We start from the raw sequence: 21,725 nt of genomic DNA, 5'->3' as shown, positions 1-21,725 counted from the left end.
TGAAGTGAATATACCCAAGGCCTCAAACCACCAAACCACACACTATATCTCAAAATGACTGGTCGGGTCGTTACATTCTCTCCCACTTAAACATACATTCGTCCTCGAATGTGCCAAGAATAGTTTCGGAGTTTTCCAAAATCACTATTTAACACCTTGTGCACCTACTCGTGCCACCACAACCCATGTGAGCACATTAGCTAGAGCCAGACTGAAAATCCTTCCTTTTGCTTAGCCAACAAGACTTAGAACTAGGTTCCAACATCCAAAATTCTACACGAGACCCGATTCTAACATACGAACACCGCATCAATCACTACACAATGTACCAAAACATGATCATGCACGTTTGCTGAAATCACACCATGCACCGCATAATTTGCATGCCTATAATAACATCCTCCGACCACAATAATTGTAATTTCACTAATTCGATGCCCGCAATACGCCTTAAAACACATGTAAGCCCTGTTCCACATCTCGCAATACTTTCACGACAAAAGAGATGTGTAGAAACTCATAACCACCTACCAAAACAATAAATCATGGGGTCTCTTCACCTGACAAGAACCATTACCTCATTCTGAACTGAATAACGATATTTTCTCTTTAATATACCCTACTTAAATCCGATCGCACCAATCTCAAATCCATTAACCTCGTCTCACCCAGTACAAGATGCTCGGGCAATAAGCCACCTCAAACACCATCTAAAATCTCATACAACGCCATTAAAGCGCCAATAAGATACAACTAGAATATGACTCATAAGGAAGAACGAACTCCGATAAGGAACTACCCAGCCCGCTAACGAATAAAACGGCCTACAGATGCAATAAATCTTTCTCGGAGATGAGAAACAAGACACAAAAATAAGTATAGGGAACCATACTGTCACGACCCCAAATTCCTTCCGTAGGATATCGTGATGGCACCTAGTCTCTAAGACTAGGTAAGCCTATCAATGCGGAATAACAATAGAAATCTGAAATATATAAATCTACAAATTCACAAAATTACAACTCCCAAAATCCGGTAGAAATAAGTCACAAACTTCTAAGGATTTATCCTCAATATCTCTATATATATCAGAATCTAAAGAAAATAAAGAAGCAACATAATAAGGATAGAAGGGGACTCCGGAGTCTGCGGACGCTAGTAGATATACCTCAAAGTCTCCTCGTATGGCTAATTCACTGATGTCTGGCCTGATAGGATGTACCGGGAGCTGCACAAAAAGATTTGCAGAAGCGTAGTATGAGTACACCACAGCAGTACCCAGTAAGTGCCAAGCCTCACATCGATAGAGTAGTGACGAAGTCTGGACAGGCCCTACTAGAATAATAAAAGACAAGGAGAAACGTTTAACAATATAATAACAATAATGACAATGGGGATAAATCAAGTGAGTAGTATGTCACAATTTAACTACACAGAATAAGGGCAAATAATACCTCGCGGAAGGAAAAAACAAAAATTTACAACTTTAAGGAAAATCACCAAAATAACCAAAGGCAAATGCAGCCATAAAGAAATATCAACAAGGGCACTCCCGAGGTACCCCCTCGTAGTCCCAAATCATAAATAAATTCATAATATCTCATTTCCTTATATCACCGCAGGAGCCTTCACATTAAATTTTAAAGAAAACACTTTTTCCAAAATAGCATCCCGCGTTTTAGCCACCCTTATCACACCGCATGACTTCTAGTAGTTCCCCTACTAGCCACGCATATCAAGCCACCCTTATCTCACTGTATGTGTTTCAACAACCAGACCTTATACTACCACATGCGTATCAATATCACAATATATCATAATTTGCACCTCAAGTGCCCAAATATTTCAACTTGCCTAAATAAATCAACAACAATATTTTTTCACAATAAAGAGCTCACGGCTCATACCAAAATTAATCAACAATAATATTTTCTATAATAAAGAACTCCCGGCTCCATCACAATGAGTACGAAAATCTCACAAAATATTCAGCAAAAATAATATTTCACAAATTTAACACATTGTCTAAATATCATATTTTTAAATGTAAAATACTTTATTTTTAATAATATTTAAATTAAGAAATCCATCCTACAAGTAGTGCACAGAACAAAAGAAACAGAGTTTCAACTAAACAGGTAAAACACTTAGCAGGAACATGTCAGGCAAATTTAAGAATATAAAATATATCAATGATGATGAATATAACAGAATAAAATGATTTAATTAATATGCAACAGAGCTCTACACGATTTAAAGACATAATCTTTCACATTTAGCCCGTGTACACACTCGTCACCTCGTGTACACGACTTTCAATAATATTTTCATATCAATACCAATCCTAAGGGAAATTTCCCCCACACAAGATTAGACATGTCACTTACCTCAAACCATGCTCAATTAGTCAAGTAGTATGCCTTTTCCTCAAGTTTTCGACTCTGATCGGCTCGAATCTAGTCATAATTAATTCGATTCAATCAATACAAAATATAGGAATAAACTCCATATGAAAATACAAAGTTTCTAACAATATCCGAAATTTAACCAAAAAATCGCATGTGGGCCCCATGTCTTGAAATCTGATGAAACTCACAAAATCCGACAACCTATTCAATTACGAGTCCAACCATACTAGTTTCACTCAAATCCGACTCCGAATCGATACCGAAATCTCAAAAATTTGTTTTATGAGATTTCTAAAATTCTCCCCAAATTTCCATCTCAAAACACTAATTAAATGATGAAAATAATGATATATTCGTGTATATTGACCAAATCTGAGTTAGAATCACTTACCCCAATATTTTTCTTTAAAATATCCCAAAACACACCTCTCCCAAAGCTCCAATTTGTCAAAAATGGAAAATGTTTTATAACTTAAAGTCTCTCTCCAGACAATGCCCTCGATTTCCTCACCTCGATTTCCTGCCCTCGATTTCCTGACCTTGATTTTTACCTCGATTTTTTACCTTGATTTTTGACAAATGAAGGAAACCAGATCAGCCAAAAACCGGCAAACTCAACTTCAGCAATCTTCCAACTTAATTTCTTAATCTGTTAACCATCCGAAACTCACTCGAGGCCCTCGGGACCACAACCAAATACACCAAAAAGTCCTAAAATATCATACGAACTTAGTCGAAACCTCAATTCATATAAAACAATGCTAAAACCACGAATCATACCCCAATTCAAGCTTAAGGAACTTAAGAATTTCTAACTTTTACACTCGATGCCGAAACCTGTCAAATCAAGTCCGATTGACCTCAAATTTTGCACACAAGTCATAAATAACATAACTGAGCTATGAAAATTTTCATAACTGGATTTAGACCCCGATATCAAAAAGTCCACTCCCCGATCAAACTTTCCAAAAATTTAACTTTTGTCATTTCAAGCCAAATTCCACTATGAACTTCAAAAATAATTTCCGGACACGCTCCTAAGTCCAAAATCACCATACGGGGCTATTGGAATCATCAAAACTCTATTTCAGGGTCGTTTACACATAAGTCGACATACGGTCACTATTTCAACTTAAACTTTAAATCTAGGAACTAAGTATTCCAATTCATTCCTAAAACCTCACCGGACCCAAACTAATCACTCCAGCAAGTCACATAATAAATGTAAAGCATAAATTGATCAGTAAATGTGGGAATGGGGCTACAACTCTCAAAACGATCGGTCGGGTCGTTACATTCTCCCCCTCTTAAACAAACATTCATCCTCGAACGGGTTTAGAATTATACCTGGAGTGGTGAAAGGATGAGGATAACAGCTGTGCATATCATGCTCGGTCTCCCAAGTCGCCTCCTCGATCGGATGACCCCTCCAATGTTCCCGCACTGAAGCAATGCTCTTTGATCTTAGCTTTCGAACATGTCTGTCCAAAATGGCCACTGGTTCCCCAACATAAGATAGATCCTTGTCCAACTGGACTGAGCTGAAGTCTAAGTCATGAGACAGATCGTCATGATACTTCTGGAGCATGGAAACATGAAACAGTGGATGAACTGCAGAGAGACTAGGTGGTAGTCCAAGTCTGTAAGCCACTTCTCCAACTCTCTCAAGAATCTCAAAAGGTCTGATATACCTCGAGCTTAACTAGCCCTTCTTTCCGAAGCGCATAACACCCTTCATAGGCGAAATTCGGAGCAAGACCCGTTCACCAACCATGAATGCAACATCACGAACTTTATGATCCGCATAACTCTTTTGTCTCGATTGGTCTGTACGAAGTCGATCCTGAATCAACTTAACCTTTTCCAAAGCATCCTGAACTAGGTCTGTACCCAATAGTCTAGCCTCGCCGGTTCGAACCAACCCACTGGAGACCGGCACCACCTACCATACAAGGCCTCATACAGAGCCATCTGAATACTCGACCGATAACTGTTGTTGTAGGCAAAATCCGCAAGTGGCAAGAACTGATCCCAAGCACCCCCAAAATCCATCACACACGCACGAAGCATATCCTTCAATATCTGAATAGTGCACTCGGACTGTCTATCCGTTTGAGGGTGAAATATTGTACTCAACTCTACCCGAGTAACCAACTCTCGTTGTACGACTCTCCAGAACCATGATGTAAATTGTGTACCCGATCAAAGATGATAGATACCGGCACGCCACGTGAATGTAAACTTGAGCCAGCTACTCCGAAGAGTAAGTAGTAACCACAGGAATGAAATGAGCTGACTTGGTCAATCTATCCACAATCACCCAAACTGCATCGAACTTCCTCTGAGTTCGTGGGAGCCCAACAACGAAATCCATAGTGATTCAATCCCATTTCCTCTCTAGAATCTCTAACTTCTGAAGCAATCCACCTGGTCGATGATGCTCATATTTCACATGCTGACAATTTAGGCACTGAGCTACATATTCCACTATGTCTTTCGTCATCCGCCTCCACCAATAGTGTTGTCTCAAGTCCTGATACATCTTCGCGGCACCTGGATGAAAGGAGTACCGCAAACTATGAGCCTCTTGGAGAATCAACTCACGCAAACCATCTACATTAGGCACGCATAGCCTGCCCTGCATCCGTAATACACTATCATTTCTAATAGTGATCGCTTTGGCATCACCGTGCTAAACTGTGTCCTTAAGGACAAGCAGATGGGGGTCATCATACTGATGCTCCCTGATACGATCATACAGAGAAGACTGAGAAACCACACAAGCAAAAACTCAGCTCGGAAATATCCAATCTAACAAACCGGTTGGCCAAGGCCTGAACATCCAAGGCTAAAAGCCTCTCTACTACTGGTAAGTATGCTAAGCTGCCCAAACTCTCCGCCTTACGAATCAAGGCATCGGCCACCACATTGGCCTTTCCCAAATGATAGAGAATGGTGATATCATAATCCTTAAGCAATTCCAACCACCTCCGCTGCCGCAAATTAAGATCCTTCTATTTAAACAGATGCTGTAGACTCCGGTGATCGGTATAAACCTCACAATGGACACCGTACAAATAATACCGCCAAATCTTCAAGGCATGAACAATAGCTGCTAACTCAAGGTCATGGACCGGATAATTCTTCTAATGTACCTTTAACTGTCTGTACGCATAGACAATCACCCTACCGTCTTGCATCAACACTAAGCCGAGACCAATGCGTGACGCATCACAATACACAGTATAAGACCCTGAACCTATAGGCAATACCAATACTAGGGCTGTAGTCAAAGTTGTCTTGAGCTTTTGAAAGCTCTCCTCACATTCCTCGGTCCACCAGAACAGAGCACCCTTCCGGGTCAATTTGGTTATAGGTGCAGCAATAGAAGAGAAACCCTCTACAAATCGGCGATAGTATCCCACCAAGCCAAGAAAACTCCGGATCTCAGTAGTTGATAACGGACTGGGCCAACTCTGCACTGCTTCAATTTGCTTCGGATCTACTTGGATCCCCTTATTTGTTACCACATGACCAAAAAATCCAACTGAACCAAGCCAGAATTCACACTTTGAAAATTTTGCATACAACTTCTTTTCTCTCAAAGTCTTAAGCACAATCCTCAGGTGTTGTTCATGATCCTCCCGATTTTGGGAATACACCAGAATATCGTCAATAAACGCAATGACGAAAGAATCAAGCTAGGGCTATAATACATTATTCATTAAGTGTATAAATGTTGCTGGGGCGTTGGTCAGCCCAAACGACATCACCAGGAACTCGTAATGACCATACCGAGTCCTGAAAGTAGTCTTCGGGATATGTGGTTCCCGAATCTTCAACTAATGATAGCCTGAACCCAAGTCGATCTTAGAGGAAACTCTAGCACCTTGAAGTTGATCAAATAGGTCATCAATATGGGGAAATGGATACTTGTTCTTCACTGTAACCTTGTTCAGCTGGCGGCAATCAATACACATCCGCATAGAGCCATCCTTCTTCTTCACAAATACGATAGGAGCACCCCAAGGTGATACACTAGGCCGAATGAAGCCTTTTTCAAGTAACTCCTGCAATTGCTCTTTTAATTCTTTCAATTCTGTTGGGGCTATACGATATGGTGGAATAGAAATGGGCTGAGTGCCCGGTAACAGATCAATGCCAAAGTCAATATCCATGTCGGGTAGCATACCCAAAAGATCCGCGGGAAATACATCAGGAAAATCCCTTACTATAGGAACTGACTCCACGGTTGGAGTATCAACACTAATATCTCTCACATATGCCAGATACGCATCGCACCCTTTCTCAACTATTCATTGAGCCTTTAGAAATCAAACAACCATGCTAGGAACATAATCCAAGGTACCTCTCCACTCTAACCACGATAGACCTGGCATAGCCAACATCACCGTCTTGGCGTAACAATCAAGGATAGCGTGATAGGGCGACAACCAATCCATACCCAAAATAATATCGAAATCTACCATACTGAGCAATAATAAATCAGCTCTGGTCTTAAAACCACTGATAACAATCAAACACGACCGATACACGTGGTCAAAAATAATAAATTCACCTATGGGTGTAGATACATAAACAGAAGAACTCAAAGAATCACGGGATACGCCCAAATACGGGGCAAAAAATAAGATGACACATAAGAATAAGTGGAGCCTAGAACAAATAAGACTGATGTATCTCTATGACAAACCGAAATAATATCTGTGATAATAGAATCAGATGCAACGACCTCTGTCCTAGCATGAAGGGCATAATATCTAGCCTGGCCTCCCCCTCTAGGGCGACCTCTACCTATCCGACCTCCACCTCTAGCTGGCTGTGCAGGTGGAGTGGCAATTGGTGTAGTGATCATGGCCTGAGAAGCGTGAGGGGCATGTGGAATGGGTGGGGCTTGAGAACTTTGTGGAGGTGCATCCCTCCTAAGTCTGAGGAAATCCCTCATGATATGACGAGTGTCAACACACTCAAAACAAGCTCTCGGAGGACGTGGCTACTGGGACTGGCTCGGGCCTGATCGACTAGACTGCCCGCTGAAGGAACCCCGTGCAGGAGGTACAGTAGACACTGGCGGTGCATAATAGGGAACCTGAGGCTTGGGAGTAGCCGTAATACCGCTGGAAGCTGGAAGTGTTGAATGAATAGGACGTCTCACATAGCTTCTACCATGACGGGCTACAGCTGGGGCACGAGAATTGTTATATGTGTCAGAATCGTGGGGTCTCTTAGCTTCCCTCTCTTCTCTCTCCCGAGTTTGCATACCCTCCAATCTCCTAGCAATTGATACCACATGTTGGTATGTGATGTCCATCTCTAGTTCTCGGTCCATACTGAATCTGATACTAGGGTGGAGCCCCTCAATAAATCGGTGAACCCGCTCTCGAACAGTAGCAATTAAGGCTGGTGCATGCCTAGCAAAATCACTGAATCGCACTGCATATTCCGACACGGTCATAAAACCCTAGCGCAGCTGCTCAAACTCTGCACGCCATGCATCTCTAAGACTCTAAGGAACATACTCCCTCAAGAATATATCTGAAAATTTAGTCCAAGTGAGTGAAGTTGCCTCAGCCGTACTATCCAACTTGTATGCCTGCCACCACTGGTAGGCCGCTCCTCTAAGATGGAATGCCGTGAAAGAAACCCTATTGGAATCCACAATACCCATATTATGGAGGATACGGTGACATTCCTCAAGAAAACCTTGAGCATCCTCTGAAGCTAAACCGCTGAATGTGGGAGGGTTGTACTTTTTGTACCACTCGAGCCTGAGCTGCTCCACCTCTGAAACTGATGCCCTAACATCGGACCGAACTGGGACAACTGGCTGCATTGGTATAACCTCTGGGGCATGGTCAACCTGGGCCCGTGGCTCTGGGGTACTGGCGGCGGGAGTCTGTGCTCCTCCCCCGGCATGAGATGTGGCAGGAGCAAGTGGAATTAACCCTGCCTGAGCTAGAGTGCCAAACATGCTCAAAAACTGGGCAAGAGTCTCCTGAAGTGCAGGAGTAGTAACAAGCATCTCAGGTGCCTGTTCTCCAACTGGAGCTACTGGTGGTTCCTCTGCAGAAGCTCATGCGAGTGCTCTAGCTGCACCACGTGGTCTTCCTCGGTCTCTGCCCCGGCCCCAGCCTCTTACGGCTCCAACAGGGGGTGCGGGTGTCTAATCATCGGATCCAGTTGTGCTTGTCCTCACCATCTGTAAGAGAATAGAAGACAATGGTTTAGAACTTCGAAGTCAACTAATGCGCACGATAAGGTATCAAAGAAGTGAACATTTTTCTAACAGTTACATAGCCTCCCGAAGATAAGTACAGACGTCTCCATACCAATCCGCGAGACTCTACTAAACCTGCTTGTGACTCATAACACCTATGAACCTAGAGCTCTGTTACCAACTTGTCACGACCCCAAATTCCCTCCGTAGGATGTTGTGATGGCACCTAGTCTCTAAGACTAGGTAAGCCTATCAATGCGGAATAACAATAGAAATCTGAAATAAATAAATCTACAAATTCACAAAATTACAACTCCCAAAACCAGGTAGAAATAAGTCACAAGCTTCTAAGGATTTATCCTCAATATCTCTATATATATCATAATCTAAAGAAAATAAGGAAGCAACATAATAAGGATAGAAGGGGATTCCGGATTCTGCGGACGCTGGCAGATATACCTCGAAGTCTCCTCATACGACTAATTCACTGATGCCTGATCTGATAAGATGTACCTGGATCTGCACAAAAAAATGTGCAGAAGTGTAGTATGAGTACACTACAGCGGTACCCAGTAAGTGCCAAGCCTAACCTCGGTAGAGTAGTGATGAGGCCAGGTCAGGCCCTACTGGAATAATAAAAGACAGGGAGAAACGTTTAACAATATAATATCAATAATGACAATGGGGATATATCAAGTAAGTAGTATGTCACAATTTAACTACACTGAATAAGGGAAAATAATACCTCACGGAAGGAAAAAACGGAAATTTACAACTTTAAGGAAAATAACCAAAAGAACCAAAGGCAAATGCAGCCATAAAACAATATCAACAAGGGCACTCCCGACGTACCTCCTCTTAGTCCCAAATCATAAATAAATTCACAATATCTCATTTTCTTATATCACCGCGTGAGCCTTCACATTAAATTTTAAAGAAAATATTTTTTTCGAAATAGCATCCCGCATTTTAGCCACCCTTATCACACCGCATGACTTCTAGTAGTTCCCCTACTAGCCACGCGTATCAAGCCACCCTTATCTCACCGCAGGTGTTTCAACACTCAGACCTTATACCACCGCATGCGTATCAATATCACAATATATCATAATTTGTACCTCAAGTGTCCAAATATTTCAACTTGCCAAAATAAATCAACAATAATATTTTTTCACAATAAAGAGCTCATGGCTAATGCCAAAATAAATCAACAACTATATTTTCCATAATAAAGAGCTCACAGCTCCATCACAATGAGTACGGAAATCTCACAAAATATTCAGAAAAAATAATATTTCACAAATTTAACCACTTGTCTAAATATCAAATTTTTAAATGTAAAATACTTTATTTTTAATAATATTTAAATTAATAAATCCATCCTTCAAGTAATGCACAGAACAAAAGAAATAGAGTTTCAACTAAACAGGTAAAACACTTAGTAGAAACATGTCAGGCAAATTTAAGAATATAAAATAGATCAATGATGATAAATATAACAGAATAAAATTATTTAATTAATATGCAACTGTGTTCTACACGATTTAAAGACATAATCTTCCACATTTAGCCCGTGTACATACTCGTCATCTCGTGTACACGATTTTCAACAACATTTTCATATCAATATCAATCCTAAGGGGAATTTCCCCCACACATGGTTAGATAAGTCACTTACCTCAAACCACGCTCAATCAGTCAAGTAGTATGCCTTTTCCTCAATTTTTCGACTCCGACCGGTTCGAATCTAGTCATAATTAATTCGATTCAACCAATACAAATTATAGGAATAAATTCCATATGAAAATAAAAATATTTTAACAAAATCCGAAATTTAATCCAAAAATTGCCTGTTAGGCTCACGTCTCGGAATCTGACGAAACGCATAAAATCTGACAATCCATTCAATTACGAGTCCAACCATGCTAGTTTCACTCAAATCTGACTCCGAATCGACACCGAAATCTCAAAAATTCATTTTATGAGATTTCTAAAAATATTTCCCAAATTTCCATCTCAAAACACTAATTAAATGATGAAAACAATGATATATTCGTGTATATTGACCAAATCTGAGTTAGAATCATTTACCCCAATGTTTTTCCTTGAACAACTCTCAAAAATCGCCTCTCCCAAAGCTCCCATTTGTCAAAAATGGAAAATGGGACGAAACCACTATTTTATAGCTTAAAGTTTCTATCCAGGCGCTGCCCTCGATTTCCTGACTATGATTTCCTAACCGCGATTTTTGACAGATAAAGGAAACCAGATCAGTCAAAAACCAGCAAACTCAACTTCAGTAGTCTCCCAACTTCAATTCTTGATCCGTTAACCATCCGAAACTCACCCGAGGCCTTCGGGACCTCAACCAAATACATCAACAAGTCCTAAAACATCATACGAACTTAGTTGAAACCTCAAATCACATAAAACAATGTTAAACCACGAATCGTACCCCAATTCAAGCTTAAGGAACTTAAGAATTTCCAACTTATACATTCGATGCCGAAACCTTTCAAATCAAGTCCGATTGATCTCAAATTTTGCACACAAGTCATAAATGATATAACGGAGCTATGAAAATTTTCAGAACTGGATTTCGACCCCGATATCAAAAAGTTAACTCCCCGGTCAAACTTCCCAAAAATTCAACTTTCGCCATTTTAAGCCAAATTCCCCTACGGACTTCCAAAAAAGATTTTGGACACACTCCTAAGTCCAAAATCACCATACGGAGCTAGTGGAATCATCAAAACTCTATTTCGGGGTCGTTTACACATAAGTCGACATCCGGTCACTATTTCAAGTTAAACTTTAAACCTTGGAACTAAGTGTTCCAATTCATTCCTAAAACCTCACCGGACCCAAACTAATCACCCCCGCAAGTCACATAACAAATGTAAAGCATAAATTGAGCAGTAAATGGGGCTACAATTCTCAAAACAACCAGTCAGGTCATTACACATACTCCACATCTCACTATTGTGACATGCAACCTGATCCAAATATGACTGTGTTATGGCGTGCAACCTGATCCAAGCATGACATCATTGCGGCGTGCAACCCGATCCATGCAACATACCCGTAGCGGTGTGCCACCAGATCCAAACAATATACTTGTGGCGGCGTGCCACCCGATCCACACAACAACCAACAAGAAAACATCCATCAGCCGTAATGCTTATACTTACGAAATGCTTGAATATCGACCACAAACACGGCAAGTGCATAATACAACCCTGGGGAGACGGATAGCGTCATACGCTACAAAAACCCAAGCACGACTAAGGTGCAATAAATGACCTGCATCTCGAGAGACATCCTGCTTATATAACACGACAAGCTACACGGGATCACAACACATGTGCGAATAATCAACCCGTCTCACAACCCACAAGGCAAAATAGAGTATTACATGGAATAGCTGACGACGAGAATAACATCCAATTCCCTAAGACTCATTCGTAAGCAATGTTATGACGAATGAACACATCTAATCTAACGTAGAGCACACATTCATATTAGACCCACCAACGGACCTCAAACCGATTTTGATCATACCATACTCGGCCAACAACTTTTCAAGGATCCACAATGCCCCTATTTATGACACATACGAGCAGTCGTCCAATCTGGACCAAGCTCCCACAGTCCACAACCAAATGACTAGAGCGCCTTTCAAGCATAAACTCATACATTAGCGATAGTACCAGAATCTCCATGCTTGGTTTCAATCCTTAACAATCCATTGACTAACATATCACACTTATACAAATCTCCCCGTGGGATACGCTCCCACGACCTTCCACACTAGGTAGCAAAGTCTGCACATCCATACCACCAACCGTACTAATTCTATAAAGCAAATCAAGAATTCGCAAATCAATACACCAAGCCTCTTACACATGACATCATTCTTAGGTGACACTAAAGAAAATGTCAGCTTACTCTGAACATCTGAATTCTTCCCTACTCATCCGAGATCGTGAAATTCTTATCAACACCGAGTCGCAACCTTGATCCTCAACTTCCCATTCGTATGCCTCTTACTGCACCTATCATGCCGCAACGCAAGAGTACAAGAATTCATCATAACCCCTGAACTACTAGTAGAATAAACACCTCATTCGCTAGAAACCTTTCACTTAACTCATTTCAAAAGAACCATTGCAACACGCAACTGAATTCCCATAACCGCAGAGAATACAAACCTCGAGTTATGGTCTAAATCACCATAACTCTTCAGGGATCCATTTACATATAACAAGGACATTTGAATCAAATAGCTCCCAAATCAATCAAATTATGGTGGTTGTCAAGCCCACAGGTACAACCACAACCCACATGTATAACTTAACACACCGAAGGAACTGATCATTGCCACAATCATGCTGATTCAAACCATTACTAACTGACCCAACTTCTTACTCTTGACTGGCCTTAGAGATAATAATAGCTCCATTCAAAAACATAACGAACTTAATCAGCATTAATACCGAGTGACCTGAATCATGAGACCACATCATCTCAATACCCATGAACCATCTCATACCCTCCTTAAGCGCACAATAGCATCTCCAATTGGTACACCCATTCTGCAAGACCTTCCATGAATTCGAAGCTATTTCTCCCATTCCTCCAATACTACCCCGTATACCAAATGATAATATAGAAAATTCCTCAAGTATTCTTCACACTCTGCTACAAAATCCCGGTCTTCAGCCACACGACAAACCCAAAATCCTTAGACACCCAGCGCTTACATCCTTGAACCCACTAGAACCACTATTGAGAGTCACTCGCTCTGACCTGGTCCTGAATATAATCAAACTCCAACTCTCTATTAGCATATGAACACTCCCAAAGAAGTAACCAGATGAATTTCTTTCCTTGTACATCACATCCACAATAAGCATAAACTCTGAGTCTTTCCAAAGCCTGCACATGAATCGATAAGGAGAAATATAGCACACATTCATCAAGTTCTTCGCTGGAATTTCCCCTGTTGTTTCCTTTTCTTAGTCATAAATAATCCACCAATGCACCGATAACCAGAAACCGCAAAAGCAGACAACCATGCGATCCAATCGTAGACAGTGGGCTCCCCCACTTAGCTTTAAGCTACCGTTACATAATGTAGAACCCACAAAGATTCCTCCTTCTCAATTACCATGATCTCGCACCGCCAACCCGCCAAATTCCTCGTAGTCTCTTGTTAAACTCTTTATGAACATTCCAAATTATAAGCCACAATAGCATATTCGACCTTCTACTAGGTAGTAAGTAGAACCCTTTGTAGAAACTTCATCAAAATCATGCAACTGCTAACCTACTCACACGATATGACCCACCTGTGGAATTCTATACCGATATCTTCCAATGACGCTGCAATGGGTACCACTACTACAAAATCAGTAAACCCTCCTAAGCCCATGCTCGTCCACCGGCTGTCCAAGTGTGTTCATTCCCCATTGACATCAAATGAAAGTCCGACAATATATTCCAAAATCAAACAAGTCGTATCCCATAACGATAATCAAGATCTTACACCCCTAAACAGTCCAAGCCAACTTCTTTCTATCATATTCAACCTTCCTCAGCACAGTAGCCACCATTCCAAATAAAATCTGTAGTCCTAGTCACTGTCTACCATGATCCCCAAATCACTCTAAACTTTTCTCAAGGCATGTGGCTATCCTACCACAGAATCCATATGTTACTCTGTCACTCCCACTTTAGCTGAACCATCTCCTTTAAGCACCTTCTCGACCTCTGCTTTTCATACTTGACCTGCTTGCAATTCAACCACCGCGAGACACCTCTCACCATGTCCTTCCTCATCCTTCATTGCCGAAATGCTGCCTCAAATAAAAACCCATCTTTGTAGCACCTGAACTAATAAACTACTACCAACTCTAAGCCTCCTGGAAGATCATCTTTCTCAAGCCATCAGCATTAGAAACACCGACTCAATTCTGAAACCGCTACACACCGCCATCTCTAACAACTGCTTCATAGGCACCATTTCACAACACCCTGCCCCGAAGGCAAATCAAAGAAGACCATAACACCGGTAAACCTTAATACATTCAAACAAGGACGGCAACACCACATCACATATGAGAATTCCACCATGCTCAAAATTATCAAGTCTCATTACTCCATCAACCAAAGCCTGAATATCCATAGTCCGATTACCTTTCCTCCGTTGGAATTAAATGCCGAACCTCTAAACCATGCACTGAGAAATCCTCCTTTCGAGTCATTCACTGCCTTGACACATAAACAAGCACCCTACCATTATACCAACAATGTGCAATAACAACGCATGAACATCATAATAATATGTGCATAGCCTCGAAACCATTGGAAACATAGATAATAGGCTGAAATAACAGAACACCCTTCCGCAAGGCGATGATAATAGCCTTCCCGAATACGCAGGGAGAAACATCATGCACCACATTTGCAGTACCACTACAACTCCTCGATGTCCAATTGATAACAAGCGCTCCACGTCGCATAAGATTGAGTAGGAAGGAAATAAAAGCATAAGCTCCAATGGAATCAAACCGCACGAAGAGGAATCAAGAAGGGAAGTGATCCTAACAGCCTTGTAGACTCTCGAAGATAAGTACAGACATCTCCGTACCGATCTGCAAGACTCTACTAGACATGTTCATGACTCGAGTGACCCAAATGAACCTAGAGCTCTGATACCAAGCTGTCACGACCCAAAACCCACTATAGGCAACTCCCAACGTCGCCGTTAGGCAAGCCAACAGTGAACTACCAACTTAATTGTTCATTTTATTATTCTTGAAAATCATGAATCTTATTAGATAGAGAGATCGATGCATCAAAAATTGTATATATGTATGATTTAAGTAAAATATAAAGTAGAAGTGTCTCAATGGTAAGAAAAATCATAAAAAAATATTAGAACACCCCAAAACCCGGTGTAACAAGTGCATGAGAATTTACTAAGAAGTACAATAATAATACAATATCTGTCTGGATTGTAAATAAGACAGGATAAAGTAAATAGTACGGTGGAGACTCTGTGGGCTGCGATACGTAGCCTGGAATGCAGCTCGCCGTAAAGTCTTCTCAGCAGCTGCGCCTACGCGCCAAGATGACCACCAATTGAACTTGTCATATCCTCTGCATGTTTAGTGTAGAAATGTAGCATGAGTACTTAAATCAACACGTACCTAGTAAGTATCTAGCCTAACCTCGGAGAAGTAGTGATGAGGGGTCAACATCGACACTTACTAGAGGTCTAATAAATCAATATGATAAATCATAAAGAGATATGAAGCACAATAGCAATAATGGGGTAAAACTATAAGTTACATAATCTTCCAAAAAATTGTTTTAAAGATATAAATTTTTCAGTCTCGTGTTCTATCTCAACAGCTCAGATATATTAAGTGCCAGAAACCAATGGATAAGGAACACCATAATAAATGCCGGGCATCAGTGGGAGGAAAATCTCGTGAATATTCAGACTGCTAGCGATATAATGCACGATTATGCCGAGGTCGTACGACCCGATCCAAAATAATATGTACACTATCGAGGGTCGAGCGGCACGAACCATAGATGCATATATTACACCGCCGAGGCGTTCGTCCTGCTCCATAAGAAATGAAGGAAATCATCAAATTACGAGACACGTGCTTACAATACAATACATGAGCACAAAGTGAATATAACCTTTACCGTTTTTTGGCATTATATATATATATATATATATATATATATATATATATATATATATATATTTCTAAATCAATTTTAATTATAAATTTAATTAATTAAACAAACAGAGTAAATTCAAATAATTCAAATATTACATGATAAAGTCCTATGTCTACCCGGACATAAACATGCTTTAGTTACGGACGGACTCTCATCACCTCGTGCGTACGTAGCACCCACAACTAGTAGCACATAACAATTACATCGCCTAGGGGACGGTTTTCCCCTCACAAGGTTAGACAGGACACTTACCTTGCTCTGAAGTTTCACAACCGGCTCCAACGCCTCTCTAACACCTCAACTCAAAGCAAAACATTCCGAAAATAGTCCAACAATGTGCAAATCAATCAAAATATACTCCAATGCTACAATTTAACAATTTATAATGATTCCCAACTTTGCTTGAAAAGTCAATAAAGTTAACCATCTAGCCCACGTGCCCGAATTTCAAAAATTATTAAAAATACTTATTACCCATAACTGATATAGTTTATATTCCGAAAATCATCTAATTTCACTTAAGAATTGACACTCAAATCAAGGATTTATCATCTCATAACTTTGGGGCTCAAAACTCCAATTTCTACAATCTAAGCACGGATAAAAATGATAACCCACGAACATAATCATAGACAAACATCAAAATAAAGCTCTTATATTTACCCCCCTTGTTGAGACAAGAATAATGCCGCAAAAATCACCTCAAACGGAGCTCTACAACTCAAGATATGCTCAAAATACTAAAATGCTCGGTCTACCCATTTAAAACACTGTCTAGGCGATTTTTGTTCTTCGCCTTCGCGGGATACCTTCGCGTCCGCGAAGAAAATTTTTTCGCATTGACCAGTCAACCCAAATTTCCTTCTTCGCGTTCGCGGGACCTCCCTCGCGTTCATGAAGAACAAAGTCTGCACCAGAAACCAGCAATCTTTCCGGACACGAAAATGGTCATAACTTTCTCATACGACATCGGAATTCGACGATTCTTGTTACTATATTTCTGTAATTATGATATGGATCTAATGGTTAAATTCAATCACAAATTAAAAAGGTCATTTTATCAATATGGTACCTTTTATGTCCAAAGAAACGACGTTAAAACATCAAATAAGAGCGCGATACAACCCAAACACATCTGAAACACACCCGAGGCCCCCGGGACCCCGTCCAATTACACAAACCAGTCTCTAAGCATAACACAAACATACTCTAGGCCTCAAATCATACCAAAAAATATCAAAACCATGAATCGACGATCAAATCCTCCTTTTAACTTTCAAACATTCAAACGTCAACGAACGCGTCCGAATTACACTTAAACATTTCGGAAATGACGCCAAAATTTACGTACAAGTCATAAATCACGATACGAACCTATTCCAAGGCTCAGAACCCCAAATGGACACCAATAACATCAAAGTCCACTTCAAACCAAACCTAAAAAATTATTAAACGTTCGAATTGCCAACTTTCCACAATAAGCGTCGAAATGATCCCGGACCACCCAATACTCAACCTGAATATACACCCAACTCTGAAATCATCATACAAACCTATTGGAACCCTCAACTCTCGATTCTGAGGTTGTTTACTCAAAAGTCAAACCTTGGTCAATTCTTCAAACTTAAAACTTCTGAATTGAGAATTTTCCATTTGAATCAACTCCGAACTTCCTGAAATTCAATTCCGACTACGCGTACAAGTCATATTACATGAAGTGAAGCTACCCAAGGCCTCAAACCGCCGAACGACACGCTAGAGCTCAAAATGACCGGTCGGGTCGTTACATTAATAGTAAATAATATTCAATTTATTTCATTCGTAACGATTTATTTATTAACTTTTATATTTTACTCAAAAATTTGGCAGCGTCTTTTATACTGTCAACTAATTATTTTATGATTAATATCTAATATTTGATTGTTATCTAATAATATATTTAATCCATAATTGAGTACTCTAACCGGGGTTAGTTAATGAGGGCACATAGTTTTTATTCTAGACTAAAAAATCCTAAAAAGTACTAAAGTCACACTACTCTAAATGGCCATAAACAACATCAACTAACATAAACTAAAATTTATTATCAAGTTTACTAGGTTAAAGGGCACTACATAATAATAAAAGACACAACATAACACTAAAGGGTACTAAACAACAATAAAGTCACATATTATTATATGTACAACACTAAAGTCACATATAACACTAATTATTTAACAATAGAACAATATAATTTTCATAATTCTTTGCACATAAATAAACTAATCAGGATAAAAAATTAAAAAATAACTATATCAAAAAACGATCACAAAAAGCATACAACACAGTAAAATAACTAATTAGTAAATTATATATATGAGTTTTACTATAAAAGTGAGTCGAAATACCTCGTTTTAGAGTTTTTTGAATTGAGAAAAATTGATGATTTGACCACCAAAACGAGTAATAGAAGAGATTCACTACATGACAACGCATTGGATCGGGTGTTAGCTCGCTAAAATAATGAGGGGACACTATTTTTGGGGAACGGGTGGGCTCCAATGTAGCTTTAAGCTTTAAAAATGGGGGACCGTTTTTTAACGTTTTGTCGCGAGGAAGAAGGCTGGGCCATTTTTAATATAGGTATAACTCATATATGCGATATGTCTTTTCAACTTCAGGTATAGAGCATTACGTGTATGCGCTATAACTGTACTTTGACCGACATTTAAAAATCAGGTATAGCGCATGGATTGCATGCGCTATACCTTAACAGACAAACGTACCGTTAAGGTATAGCGCATGCAATCCATGCGCTATACATAAAATGGTCACAAGCTATTTTTTCCACCTATTTTTTATACTTTGAGTCCAAAAATATCACACTTTTAGCTCAAATTCATACATACTACATACTCCCTCCGTTTCAATTTATGTGAACACATTTGACTGGGTACGTAGTTTAAGAAAAGAGAGAAGACTTTTAAATTTATGGTGTAAAATAAGGCACGTATATTTTGTGTGATTATAAATTATTGCATAAAAGTAAATTGTTTCCAAATAATAAAAGAGATCATTTTTTTTACACGAACAAAAAAAAAAAAAGTTCACATAAATTAAAACTAATATTAGTTTTCTCTAATACATCTTGACCCCTGAATCCTTATGAGAAAAACGGCCCACCAAAATGCAAAAAACAGTAATCACGCGGCTAGGCTCTAGCCTCTGCCCCTGCTCCTGAGTCCTGCCTAGTCTCTCTCTCTATATACTGTATCTATTTATTTCTCTCACCTACTGATCTGATCTGTTGCCCTCTTCCTTCCTCTCTCATTCTCTTCAACCCAATAACATCAGCAAAATGGAACTAGCTATGCATATTTTATAACATGCGAACGAAACCACCATGTCCACGTCTCTTCCATTACTACCTGGTTTTAAGGTTGCCTTGTTGTGAATCACTCTTCGTGCTCTTCACGTGATCTTTCAAACACCAAAAACCCACATTAAACACATACAGACACAAACACATGAACATAAATACTCTCCTCTGTTTTTATTTTCTCTCTCTATCACTTAAGTAATAATTACCCGCCCAAAACTTCCCACTCTCTCTCTCTGTCTTTCAATATCAAATCTGCAAAATGTCCGCCTATTATACACAGCCACCGCCGATATACTTCACCACCGTCAGCGGCGGCACGATTCCCAGCACCGCCGCAGAAGCACATATTTCTAACGTCAAAACCATTTCTTCATCGATTATGATTGTTATTATTGTCGTCGCCACCTCCATTATCGTTTCCGCTTCCATTTACCTCCTCCTCCGCCTCCTCTCCCGCCGCTCCTCCCGAACCTATGCCGACGCAGACGACGTAATTTCTCATCCCGCTGCTATTTCAAATCGTCTCTCCGGTCGATTGTTCGAGTCGTTGCCGCTGTTCAGTTTTGGTTCTGTGACTGGCAGTTTGACAGGAATTGACTGTGCAGTTTGTCTCTCCAAATTTGAATCGCACGATCAGCTGCGTCTTCTTCCACTTTGCTGTCATGCATTCCACCGCGAGTGCATTGACACATGGCTTCTAACAAATCAATCCTGTCCTCTTTGCCGCTCTACTGTGGCCCCCACCGACGCTGACGTACTGAACAAGATATTAACAGCAACAAATTCTGAAAACCCTACCATTGGCACTCCTAATAGTAATACTGGTAGTTTCCAACTCGAAATCGGTAGCGTAAGTCGGAGACGGCTCGGGTCGGATTCCGCGGGCCGGAGGTCCTATTCGATTGGTTCATTTGAATATGTTGTTGAAGAAGACCACGAGTTGTCCGTAGATTCCATTCGCCGGAGTGAAGTTTATGATAAGGATTTATCCGGAGTTCCGGTACCGGAGCCTCCGGTAGAAAGTTTAACAGCTGAAGTTTCCGGCGTACGGAGTTGGCTACGTGATTATGTTGACCGGATTGCATCATTCCGGAGCTCCGGAAGGTTTTTCTTTAGTGGTAGTAGTCGCCGGAGTGACGTTGTCGTTCCGTTCGACGATTTGGAGGCTGGCCGCGTTGGGGAGGAGATTAGCGAGTACTTTCGCTGGCTTTCCGGGGTATGATTTTGCTTTAGCATGGTAGGGGCAAATTTGTCTTTTTATACACTATATATACGAGTAGATAAACACAAAAACAAGAAAATTTTTGATACGTCAACTCTCCTTCTCGAGAATCAATTTTTTGGGAGTTGATTCAGCAAAGATTGGATAGTACTTAGTAGTCTGTGTATATATACACTTAAACCAAATTGTTCTACTATTGTTTTTGGATTTTATCTAACTATATTTTTTGTTTAGCGAAACAATACGGGGCCAAGAAGTTCGATTAATGAAACAGATTCATATAATTCATAATGTAGCTGTTATTTCGACGTTTCCTTAACAATGTAAGAAAAGAAAATCTGTGTAAAGTTCAATTACATGTGAATAGTACTAGCATTTTGGGAGCGATTGACGGGGACTGTTTTTGCCAGTAAAAATTTACCGCGTAACTTTATTAGTGTTGTTTAACTTGTTTAAGTAGAAAGTATTGGCTATATTATTTTTCTAATTAATAATTCATCTTTATGAGCAATTACTTGTAATTCATTTTTAATTGATTTGATAATATAAAAGGTTTACGGTGTTAAACTCAAGCTGGTAATGAGTTGGTTGGGTTACTAAGTGTGGCATGGTAAAGGTGTCATTAATGTTCCACCCAAATTGTACTAGCTTCTTCAATTGATATTCATCCTTTTTAATTCCCAATTAATGATATGATATCGTGTCTATGAATGTGATGGTGGAGAAATG

At 40.1% G+C, this 21,725-nt stretch overlaps 1 protein-coding gene across 1 annotated transcript; it reads left to right on the top strand.

The window, feature by feature from the left end:
- The first annotated feature begins 19,633 nt into the window (after positions 1-19,633).
- LOC107803182 (E3 ubiquitin-protein ligase ATL4-like) lies at positions 19,634-21,415 on the top strand. The gene has a single exon (XM_016626816.2). It carries the CDS (start codon positions 20,034-20,036, stop codon positions 20,994-20,996), a length of 963 nt encoding a protein of 320 aa, XP_016482302.1. The 5' UTR covers positions 19,634-20,033; the 3' UTR covers positions 20,997-21,415.
- Positions 21,416-21,725: the final 310 nt, after the last annotated feature.

The sequence above is a fragment of the Nicotiana tabacum genome, chromosome 23, assembly GCF_000715075.1.
Source record: "Nicotiana tabacum cultivar K326 chromosome 23, ASM71507v2, whole genome shotgun sequence".
NCBI lineage: Eukaryota > Viridiplantae > Streptophyta > Magnoliopsida > Solanales > Solanaceae > Nicotiana > Nicotiana tabacum.
The sequence above is the reverse complement of the archived record's forward strand: the minus strand, read 5'-3'. Positions and strand labels throughout refer to the sequence as shown.